We start from the raw sequence: 12,431 nt of genomic DNA, 5'->3' as shown, positions 1-12,431 counted from the left end.
GTTCTTGAGTCAGTTGGCACGTGATCTCAGACTTGCGTATCTTTTTCCCAAGGTGGAAGAGAGTGGCCGGTATTTTACAATGTCGCTCGGAGAATTCCGTTCTGTGAGCCATGTCCGCCCTGATTCCAAGGTGGGTATGTCAGTAAACTTCCGGCCAGTAAGTCCAGGGGTGCGTGGGATCCTTGGTCCTTGAGGGCACAGCCTCAAGGTAAAGGGGGGGGGAGGGGGCAGTTTAGAACAGAGTTGAGGAGGAACTTCTTCACTCAAAGGGTGGTGAATCTGTGGAGTTCTCTGCCCGTTGAAGTGGTGGAGGCTACCTCGCTAAATATATTTAAGACGCGGGTAGATAGGTTTTTGGTAGGCAAAGGGATTAAGGGTTATGGGAGAAAGCGGGAAAGTGGAACTGAGTCACTTCAGATCAGCCATGATCTTATTGAATGGCGGGGCAGGCTCGAAGGGCTGGATGGCCTACTCCTGCTCCTATTTCTTATGTTCTTATTTCTTATGTTCTTACAGTAGCTGCTTTTCCGAGGCAGTGGGAAGTGTAGAGTGTCAATGGATGGTTTGCTTGATGGATTGGGCTACATCCATGCCATACGCTGCCGGATGTAAGATGTACAAATATGGTTTCTTGAAGACAGCCAGTCAGCTATCATTTCGAATGTCAGTCTATTTGGAAAGGGCCACCATTTTGTTCGGAGAAGGCATCTCTGTCTGGCTGTATTGATGTTCTTCTCCAGTGGTTGTTGTTATATGTCGCCGGGATGGATGCCATTCTCAGCCCCCTCTGTTATGTAAAGCAGGATATGTCCTCACGCCCTGCTGTAAAGAAGACCAGAACCAATCAGCCAGGGCAGAAATCCTGGAGAATCTGTTCTTTGACACCCTCCCACCCCCAACCCAAACTCCCCCCTCTGTATGCGGCAAATGACCCAATTTGTTTTGCATCACAAAACGGGCTCGTCCAGGAATCACAAAACTCATTCGACACTCACCTTTAATGGGCCTCTTCAGATCCATCACCCATGGAACTAGTCAGCGAGTGCACAATGTAAGCTTTCATCAGTCCCCATCTAAAAGGGCAATCAAGGCTCTATTCATGTCAGAGGACCCCAATTTCCATATTAAATGAGGACTATTATTTGAAACATACAGATGCTTTGGGCCAGGTGGTAAGCTCCTTTTGATATAGAGCTGATTACATCACCCGTGTTAAGAGAGCAGCAAGGCTCCTGGCCCTAGAGTTTAGCTGTTACCAGTCCACTGAAAGCAATCAAATCCGATCTCATCGCCTACACAACATTTCATAGGATCAGAGAATCCATAGAGTGCAAAAGGAGGCCAGTCAGCCCATCGAGTCTGCATTGACCACAATCCCACTTAGGTCCTATCCCCGTAAATTCACATATTTATCCTGCTAATCTTTGTGACACTAAGGTCAATTTAGTATGGTCAATCCACCTAACCCGCACACTTTGGACTGTGGGAGGAAACCCAGAGCACCTAGAGGAAACCCACACAGACATGGGGAGAATGTGCAAACTCCACAGACAGTGACCTAAGGTGGAATTGAACTGGGGTCCCTGGCACTGTGAGGCAGCAGTGCTAAATACTGTGCCACTGTGCCACCCATGCCACACCATGCCATGTTGTTAACCATTGCAATTTGAGGATGATGGACTACCTGGCTAGTTGCAGAATAATCTGCAAGTTTGCTTTACTTATTAATTGCTATCACAGGTAACAACAAGGTAAGTTCTGAAAGTAAGGATATTCTGATTGGTTCATTTGATTAATCCTTTATTCAGTTTAGTGTAATGCATTCCAGTCCACTGACTGGAGCAAAAGTCACAATAAAACTCTTTGAGAAAAAATCACAAAGGAGCTGAATTCATGGCACATGTACAGGCTTTTCTAGAATGTACACCAGATACCTTATCAACCATGTTCCTATACATTCACAGCTTGGTATGGTCCCTGCTCTGACCAAGATCTCAAGAAACTACAAAGAGTTGTGAATGTAGTCCAATCCATCATGCAAACCAGCCTCCCATCCATTGACTGCATCTACACTTCCCGCAGCCTTGGAAAAGCAGCCAGCATATTCAGGAACCCCACACACCCTGGACATTCTCTCTTCCACCTTCTTCCATCGGGAAAAAGATACAAAAGACTGAGGTCACGTACCAGCCGACTCAAGAACAGCTTCTTCCCACCTGCCGTCAGATGTTTGAATGGTCCTGCCATATATTAAACTGATCTTTCTCTACATCCTAGCTATGACTGTAACACTACATTCTGCACTCTCTCCTTTCAGACTTCTATGAACGGTGTGTTTTGTCTGTATAGCGAGCAAGGAACAATACTTTTCACTCCATCCCAATACAAAAGGTGTGAGGATATTGTTAATGCAGATTCAATAAATCAGTGCATTTCACGTGTTCTAAAAGCTTTAAAAATACATGAAAAGGAACAGTGTTATTAGTCCAATCATTTTGATATGAATAATTTTAACTTTGAATAGCTCAATATTAATTTATCAATAATCTTCGAATCTTGGTTTGAGGAATCAAGGGACTGAAATGCATTTATCTGGATTAGAGGGAGCCTGGCAACCACCAATCAAAGCAATAAGGGTCAGTTACTTTTGTATCAGTAATTAATGAACTGCTATCTATTTATCTTAGGTCGCTGATGGGGGCAAGGGGAAGTTTCTAATCTTTAATATTCCTGTGTAAGTGTATTTCTAAACTTGCATGGCAGTTTAATGTAGACTAATCACTTACTTCCCCTGCAGTTACTGTGTGAGTAGGGAAAAAGGAAGATAGGATTGTCAGGCAAATTAATGATCACCAGGCGTTTGTATCTTTCACTAGTATCTGTCAATACCCACCAATTCTTATGCCTGGAGATTTTGGTAAGCTGATCAGCCTGAGGATATTTCTCTAGGATTTCCGAGGTGGGTTTGCATCTTATTCTTCCACTGGGGTAGTTCAGTTGTTAGGATGTTTGGGGGGAGGGCCAAGGTCAGAGTGCAGGGGTCAGCCCTTTCAACTATTCTCTGACAGCCATGAGGGACTCACATCTCAGGTGGAATTTTCCCATCCCACCCACCACAGGAATCATGGGGGGGGGAGGCGGAGCGGAGCATGCAAAGGTCCATTGACCGCGGGTGGGATTTTCCAGTTTTGAAGTGAGCACAGCCAGAAAATCCAATTCATCTTCACATTCACCAGCACCTGAAAGCCAAAGTAAGCCCATTGCTTTCTTAACATCTTGCCGGCATGGCGGCAGCCAGGACAGGTTGTTGGTGATCTGGACACGTAAAAACTTGAAGCTCTTGACCCTTTCTACATCGTCACTGTTGATGTAGACAGGGGCATGTTCTCCTCTACTTCCTGAAGTTGATGACAAAGTCCTTCGTTTTGTTGACATTGAGCGAGAGATTAGCATCGCCACGCTCATTCACCAGATTCTCTATCTCATTCCTGTACTCTGTCTTATCATTGTTTGAGATCTGTCCCACTAGTTAATGTCAATGGAGCTGACACTAACTGACAGTTGAAGGATCACTGTTGTAGAATGATCAAGATGAAAACTGCTCTTGCTCCAATTGAGAAGTCTATTGGTTGATCCCATTAGTTTTTGATTTGATTTGATTTATTATGGTCACATGTATTAGTATACAGTGAAAACTATTGTTTCTTGCGCACTATATAGACAAAGCATACCGTACATAGAGAAGGAAATGAGAGAGTGCAGAATGTAGTGTTATAGTCATAGCTAGGGTGTAGAGAAAGATCGGTTTAATGCAAGATAGGTCCATTCAAAGGTCTGACAGTAGCAGGGAAGAAGCTGGTCTTGCATCGGTTGCTACGTGGCCTCAGACTTTTGGATCTTCTTCTCAATGGAAGAAGGTAGAAGGGAGAATGTTCGGGGTGCATGGGGTCCTTAATTCTGCTGGCTGCTTTGCTGGGGCAACAGAAAGCGTAGACAGAGTCAACGGATGGAAGGTTTGTTTGCATGATGGATTGGGCTACATTCATGGCCTTTGGAGTTTCTTGCGGTCTTGGGCAGAGTAGGAGCCATACCAAGAAATACAACCAGAAAGGACACTTTCTATGGTGCATCTGTAAAAATGGGTGAGAGTCATAGCTGATGTGCCAAATTTCCTTAGTCTTCTGGGAAAGTAAAGGTGTTGGTTGGGTTTCTTAACATAGTGCCGGCATGGGGGAACCAGGACAGATTGTTGGTGATCTGGACACATAAAAACTTGAAGTTCTCGACCTTTTCTACTTCGTTACTGTTGACGTAGACAGGGACATATTCTCCTTCGCTTCCTGAAGTTGATGACAATCTCCTTCATTTCATTGACATTGAGGGAGACATTAGTGTCGCCACACTCGTTCACCAGATTCTCTATCTCATTCCTGTACTCTGCCTCATCAGTCTTTGAGATCTGTCCCACTAGCTGATGTCAATGGAGTCTTACTCTGGTGTCCTCCTCCCCTGATGTGACAGATCTCAGCACAGGCTCAAAGTTTGAGCTTACAAAGAATATTTTTTCCAGTAGAATTTGAAAGACATCAGGCAGACTCCCCTGAGGCCGGTCTTTGCGAATAAACAACAGAAATGTGCTTGAACTTAAGTAAATCTGGAAAACAATAGCTGGCAGTTCATTTATTCTAAAGGACCAAATGGTTGAGTGTTAGAATAGTCGTCTTTATAGGCTCGGAGACCTGAATTTGAACTGGCTCAGACACAGGAAGCAATGGTTTCCTCTCTCCCCCCGACAGTTACCAAAGGTTCTAAGTGAAGGGGCTTAAGTGAAATATGGTCAAACAGTCGGAATTTATTTTTCATTGACAAGAGTCTGCAGCCTAAATTCAGCCCTAATCGTTCGTATTTCTTCAGGAGTTCAAGGAGAGAGTGAGTGGGAGGAAAAAAGAGATGATTGAATGTTCCCATAGTCATGGCACTGCTGCGATTGTGTCTAAGGTACATAATCATTTTAAAAAATCTTTGCGTTAAACCTGGCCATTCCATACTGGCTGACAATCATACAATCATAGAAACCCTACAGTGCAGAATGAGGCCATTCAGCCCATCAAGCTTCAACCAACAACAATCCCACCTAGGCCCAACCCTCATAATCCCACATATTTAACCCGCTAATCCGTCTAAAATAGGCATCCTGGGACTCTGAAGGGCAATTTAGTACGGCCAATGCACTTAACCTCCAAATCTTTGGACTGTGGGAGGAAACCGGAACACTTGGAGGAAACCCATGAAGACAAAGTAAAAGTAAAGTAAGGTTTATTTATTAGTCACAAGTAAGGCTTACATTCACACCGGAATGAAGTTACTGTGAAATTCCGCTGGTCGCCACACTCCAGTGACTGACATGGGGAGAATGTGCAAACTCCACACAAATAGTGACCTGAGCCAGGAATCGAACCTGGGTCCCTGGAGCTGCAAGGCAGCAATGCTAACCACTGTGCCAGCCCAATGATTGGATTAGATCATTTGGCATGATTAGCTGAATAATTTTGGGTAACACGATCATTACAAGTTTTACTTGGATCTAAATTATTTGTATGGAATGCTTAATTCATATTGAATTTAGACATGAACCATAGAAATGTTCCAGCACAGAAGGAGGCCATTCAGCCCATCTTCTTCATGCCTGCCTGAGGACACTCAGATACCCTTTATAATCCTACCTTCCTGCACTTGGCACATAGTCCTGTAGCTTACAGTACTTAAGGTGCAGATCCTGATACTTTTTAAGAAGAATTTAAGGTCTGTGCCTTCACCATCAACTCGAGCAGTGAATTCCAGATACCCACCACCCTCCACATAAAAAAGGTCTCCCTCCTGTTCCCTCTACACCTATTGCGACTTATCTTGAACCCATGTCCCTCATTCTGGAATTCTTCACCTAGGGAACACATTTATCCTGACTGTGTACAATGTTATTCTGTCCAGCACTTTATCCCACCTTGGGTGATATTTCAATATCTTAACGTATCTAATAATTCCTTTAGACTAACGGCACCGCAACTATTTGTTCAGAGTTTAGTTCTCTAATACTTGGATACCATAACGTTGGTGGGATTCGCTCATTCATGGACATCACATTGGGAAATTCAGGATAGTTGGAATTCTTCATAACACTTGCTAATTCTCCAACTGTGCGAAAAGTAGGTTGGCAAGAAAATGTCTAACCTCTAGTGGATTGATTCAACACTTTTGAGTTTCACATGTGTCCTGCCAGCATTTGCCTGTGTTTTTCTAGTTCTCCATAATTGCCCCTGATGGTGGCACAGTGATTAGCACTGCTGCCTCACAACGCCAGGGACCCGGGTTCAATTCGTGGCTTGGGTCACTGTCTGTGGAGTTTGCACATTCTCCCCGTATCTGCGTGGGTTTCCTCCAGGTGCTCTGGTTCCCTCCTGCATTCCAAAGACATGCAGATTAGATTGGTTGGCCATGCTAAATTGCCCCTTTAATGTTAGGTGGACTAGCAGGGTAAATAGTGTGGTTACAGGGATAGGGCCTGGGTGGGATTGTTGGCTCAATGGGCCAAATGGTCTCCTTCTGCACTGTCGGAATTCTATATCTGATAGATTCTGATATTGTCGCTTATAATGAAGACACATAGGCTGGAATCTTACCAGCACGCCCGCCTCGATTCTGGAGGTGAGCGGGATTGGAGAATGGCATTCTCGGTTGGCCTTGGGCGGGACTATACGAACCTCAGGCGGATGTGCCGGTAAAATTCCACCCATAGTTATAGAATCAGCCTCAGTGTAAATATAAAGTAATGTATTTTGTTCTGTATAAATACAAAGCCAAAGCTGGAGAAAGTTGGCCCTTCAATTTCACTGCATTTAGCTTTTAAGAGCTCATTTTTAGTTTCCGTGTAACAGGAATGGGTTAATTCAATTAGAAACTCTTTGCTTGGGCCACACAAACAAATAGAAATATCAAAGGAGATATTGTGTTATCAAGCTAGTCATATCAAATGCTTTACGTCTATTTAGAATTCACAGTGCATTCCAGGATGTTTGCTGACTAATAGGCCATGTGAGCCGCTAGCTTGAGGGAGAAAGACTAAACCATGAGAAGTATGAGAACCAAGGTTGTCCTAGGTGAAATGTTACCGTAAGTATGTGCTAGTGTATGTGACAGAATGTCTATAAAAGAGACGCGAGCTGCATTCACTATGCCCAACAACAGACATGAGTTTTACAAGATCAGGCTGCTGTCACTGTGAACACATAGAATTGCTACAGTGTAGAAGGAGACCATTTGGCCCATCAAGCCTTCATTGACAACAATCCCACCCAAACCCTATCCCTGTAGCCCCAGATATTTACCCTGCTAATCCCCCCTGACATCATGGGACAATTTAGCCTGGCCAATCAAACTACATAAGAGACTCACAACACCAGGTTAAAGCCCAACCAGTTTATTTGATAATAAACCCACAAGCTTTCGGAAATGCTGTTCCTTGGTCAGGTGTGTGGAAAATCAAACTATGCCATACATCTTTGGAGTGTGGGAGAAAACTGGTGCACCCAAAGGAAACCCCTGCAGACACCAGGCGAATGTGCAAACTCCGCACAGGTGGTGACACGAGTGCGTTGTTCTGTCCCCTGTCCTATTTTTCTCACCCCATGTGAATAAATGAAGTTAATCAAATTACAGTTCAAGCCAATATTTTGGCAGATTGGTGACACCACCTTCAGGAGTATCTTGGAGAGAAACGAAGTCGGGTGAGTCGAGGTGATTCCTCTGATCTCTGCAAAAAGAGAAAGCTGATAGACTGCAGTTTCTACTTCCTTCTGGATATACTGTCCACTTACAGAAAGAGCATCAAGTCACTGCTTTCAATCACTTTGGATTGTCTAAAGTTCAAGAGAAGTGTTTTTTTTTCTCTTTTCCATTAGTGGATTTAATAGAAGGCTGAAGTTATTAATGATACTAAGTAGGGCCAAGCATTCTTGACAATGCTCACTTTCCACTGTTTTTTTACTACTATCTGACACATTTATTTGCTGCAAGTTTGTATCCCTTACAAGATATAGATGGGTTGGCAACTGTGCCATATATCTTTCCCATGTATTGACTTGGTCTCAGTGCTGATGGCGACATGCCATTTATCTGCCCAATGTTGCAAGTTCATCTAAATCTGTCGCAGTGGCTCAGTTACTGTCTGTCTTTCAGAGTAACAGTTAACCATTCGTAGAGGATGATGACGTTCGCGAAGGGAAGAAGTTCATGTTTGATGGTATCCAGCAGATCTTTGATGACAGCGAGAAACAGGAGTTGGGCCAAGAAGTGCATTTCCCCGGGGAACGGCTGCATTAATATCGCAGCCAGTAGCCGATTGCCCATATATCAAGGCTCCTCCAGTTCTTTGTGTTTTCTGCGGAGGGCGCGCATTCAGTTCAACAGCTCCTGGATATAACACAAGAGGGCCGTTTCTCAAATGAAGCCAGGATGCTGTAACTTGTCAAAGGCTTGATTTATGTAGCTACACTTTCTGTGAACTGGAAAACGAGAAGCCCGCCCTCGGAAAAAGTTATGGGAGGATGCACATGCAGAAATAAACTTCATTGAGCAATGGATCCAGCACTATGGGGAACGTGCGTCCAGATTGCAATCATCCACTCGCAACATTTAAATCTCCACTACAGTAGTGCTAAGGACAAAAATATATTCCTATTTTAATAAAGGCTCACATCAACAAACTTCATCAATATGTTGACAAATTAATGCATTAATGAGCCTGGTTTGAAATGCCTTGATTTTAGTTATTTTCTCCATGTTTACCTTCTCGTCCCCTTCATATCCTCATCCCTCTTTGATGCCTCTAGCATCATCCAGCCTCACAACTCACTGAGGTCTCTGCACTCCAATTCTTGCCTTTTTATACATCCCTTGTCTTAACTTCTCCACCGCTGAGAACCATATCTTCAGCTGCAGAGGCCCTAAGCTCAGCTGTTCACACCCCAGACATCTCTGCCTCCTTGTCCTCCTTTAAGACACTCCGAAAACCTAACCCTTTGGTCGCTAGTTTTGTGTGCTGTGGTTGCTGTGGCTCTGTGTTAAATTGTTGCCTGACAACACTCCTGGGAAGCACCTTGTGCCGTTTAACTGGTGTCAGAGATGCTATACAATACAAATTGTTGTTGTGAGGGTATGTCGCAAGAATGGGGTGGGTGGTGTGTGTGTGTGTGTGTGTGTGTGTGCAGGGATGGGGAAAGTGGTGGCAGGGGGACTATCAGGCATAAAGCCCTCATAATGACATTTAAATCTGTGCAAATCCCAACTTTTAAAGTTACATTCCCGTTAATTATTGCCTGGGGGTGGAACAATCTCCCAGGCAATAAGATCAAGGAAATCCAAACAGCGTGAAAACCATTCTGGGACCCAACCCATATGGGATTTTCCGCTCTCGCCACCATTCCCATGACCCCGTCCCCTCTACCTAAATATTCAGCCACATTAAATTGTATTTTGTGCGCTCGAAGAAAAGATGATTTCAGCATTTCAACATATTTAGGGACAGTTCATCAATGTGGCATTGAAGCGCTTTAAATTAATACATTTCTGCTCAGACTCAGGCTTTGAAAACCTCAAATGACAATTGCCATGTGCTGTTTGACAGTGTTGTAAGTGCTGTATAATTCCTTAACTACCAGACTATGTCCCTAAATATGCTGAAATACTGAAATTATCTTTTCTTTGCTTGCACAAAATACAATTTAATGCGGCTTGCACAGTTTCTTGAATTCTTTTGTGATAGTGGGGAGGGGTTTTCCTCTCCCATTTTTGGGGAGGGGGGAGGGGGTTGCGGGAATGGTGGTGAGGACAGAAAATCCCACGTGGGTTGGGTCCCAAAATGGTTTTCACGCTGTTAGGATTTTCTTGATCTTATTGCCTGGGATACCTGCACAGTGGTTTTTATGGCACAGTGGTTAGCACTGCTGCCTCATACCAACAGGGTCCTGGGTTCAATTCCCAACTTGTGTCACTGTGGAGTGTGCACATTCTCCCCGTGCCTGCATGGGTTTCCTCCGGGTGCTCCAGTTTCCTCCCATAGTCTGAAAGACGTGCTGGTTAGGTGCCATGCTAAATTCCTCCCCCCCTCAGTGTATATGAACAGGCACCGGAGTCTGGTGACTAAGGGATTTTCAGAGTAACTTTATTACAGTGTTAATGTAAACCTACGTGTGACTAATAAATAAACAATTTTAACTGAGCTGAAGTAAGATTTCAGCCAGAAAGGAAACATTTACCCCCTCTCTACTTTTCTGCTTTTGGGCTGCTGGCCAAAACAGTCCCAAAAATGTTGCATTCTTCTGACACTTTGCCTTGTGATTATATTTCATATCGAGGTCCAGTATCCTGAGACTATTTGGCTGCCGAGGACATTACAATCAAGTCCTACTCATATTTTCCAGCAGGGCTCGCAGGGCAGTGGTCAACTTTTGCCTTCCCTATCACTGAGGTACTAAGACAAGAAAGAAAGAGTTGCATTTATATAGCGCCTTTAATGACCACTAACATCCCAAAGCACTTGTCGCCAATTAGGTCATTTTAAACTGCAGCCACTTTTTTATTATAGAAACACAATTTACACACAGCAATGTCCTCCATACAATGACGTAATAATGACCAGATAATTCTATTTGTGATCTTGAATCAGAAATAAATACTGGCCAGGAGACCAGGGAGAACTCCTCACTCCTCTTCAAAATAGCACTATGGGATCTTTCACCTTCACCTCGACAAGCAAAGGGTGTCAGTTTAACATCTTTTCCAAACAGACTTTGTCATTACTACATGGGGCTAGTTGGCCTCCTGCTTTGCACTAGCTCTAAGCATAAGCTCATCTAGACTTGATATGGAGGTGCCAGCATTGGACTGGGGTGGGCACAATAAGAAGTCTCACAAAACCGGGCTAAAGTCCAACAGGTTTATTTGGAATCATGAGCTTTTGAAACTCTGCTCCTTCATCAGGTAAAGAAGCAGCACTCTGAAAGTTGTGATTCCAAATATATCTGTTGGACTTTAACTCCTGGTGTTACGAGATATCTCACTGTGCTGATCTAGACTTAGCTGCTTGTAGTCTAACTTGTGCTAAATCCTGATCACTTAACCGTTCTACATGTTGGCCCAAATTGGCCTCGGTTTTAAAACTCTTATCCTTATTTTAAAATCTCTCATCTCTATGGTGGGACACTGATTAGCGTTGCTGTCTCACAGCTCCAGAAACCTGTGTTCAATTCCTGGCCTGGGTGATTGTATGGAGTTTGAATGTTCTCCGTGTGTGTGTGTGTGTGTGTCTGTGTTTCCTCTGGGTGCTCTGGTTTCCTCCCACAGTCCAAAGATGTATGGGTTAGGCGCATGCGAAAATTCCCCCTTGTTATTCTGGGATGTGTAGGTTAGAGGGATTAGTGGGGTAAATAACTGGGGCTATAGGGATGGAGCCTGGATATTCAATGGGCTGAATGGCCTCCTTCTGCGCTGTAGGAATTCTGTAATTCAATGAATTCAAGCATCCTTCAATCCTACAGCTCGTTAAATTCTCTGTTCTTTTAAGATTCTTTTTGCACATCCTAGATTGTGACCACTGGCAGCCATACCTTAAATATAAACCCTGAACTTTCCTTGCCATCCCTTTAAGACACTCTCTAAATCCTCTCTCTTTGATTGAGCCTCAAGTCTCCTCTTGTGCTTTGGTGTTTTGTTTGTTAATCACTCCTGTGAAACTTGGTTACTAAATTAAAACTCCCAAATATATGAAACCTGCAGTTGCCTACCTAGATTTCGGATTTGGCCTCACCACCTTTGGGCTCAAAGGCAAGAGTGGCATCAACGGAGCCATAGCTGACACTGGCATGATAGTGTAGCCTTCTGCTCCAACTGAAATCAATTATCTCATTACCCTGCAGTCAATATTTTAAAGGAACAGATTATCTGGCCATCATATTGCTGTTCTAAGTCCAGTTCCGCTGAAAGTGGTTAGCTCACAGTGCCAGGGACTCGGCTTGGGTCACTGTCTGTGTGGAATTTGCATGTTCTTCCTGTGTCCTCTGGGTTTCCTCCGGATGCTCCGGTTTCCTCCCACAGTCTGACAGATGTACTGGTTAGCTGCAGTGACCTGAATAGGCGCCAGAGTGTGGCAACTAGGGGAATTTCACAGTAACTTCATTGCAGTGTTAATGTAAGCCTTACTTGTGACTGATAAATAAATTTTACTTTTTACTTTTAATTTTCAACCCATAATGTTAACTCTGGGTGCGATTTTCCTGTCCCGCCAGGATTGAAGCCTGCCATTCTCCAAAGAAAAATTTAGAGAATGGCCGAAAATCCATTGATTTTTGGTCACTCTCCAATGTTCCTGCCCTGCCCAC

At 43.9% G+C, this 12,431-nt stretch overlaps 1 protein-coding gene across 1 annotated transcript in view; it reads right to left on the bottom strand.

The window, feature by feature from the left end:
* Positions 1-771: 771 nt before the first annotated feature.
* The window catches only part of LOC145353153 (uncharacterized protein C3orf38 homolog), a 46,793-nt gene continuing 35,133 nt past the window's right edge, over positions 772-12,431 (bottom strand). Inside the window, exon 4 of the mRNA XM_080203594.1 lies at positions 772-822. Coding sequence (XP_080059720.1) covers positions 813-822 — 10 coding nt within the window. The 3' untranslated portion in view covers positions 772-812. The remainder of the gene's footprint in view (positions 823-12,431) is intronic.

This window comes from Carcharhinus amblyrhynchos, chromosome 15, assembly GCF_965287045.1.
Source record: "Carcharhinus amblyrhynchos chromosome 15, sCarAmb.v2.hapA, whole genome shotgun sequence".
In the NCBI taxonomy this organism is placed as follows: domain Eukaryota; kingdom Metazoa; phylum Chordata; class Chondrichthyes; order Carcharhiniformes; family Carcharhinidae; genus Carcharhinus; species Carcharhinus amblyrhynchos.
The sequence above is the reverse complement of the archived record's forward strand: the minus strand, read 5'-3'. Positions and strand labels throughout refer to the sequence as shown.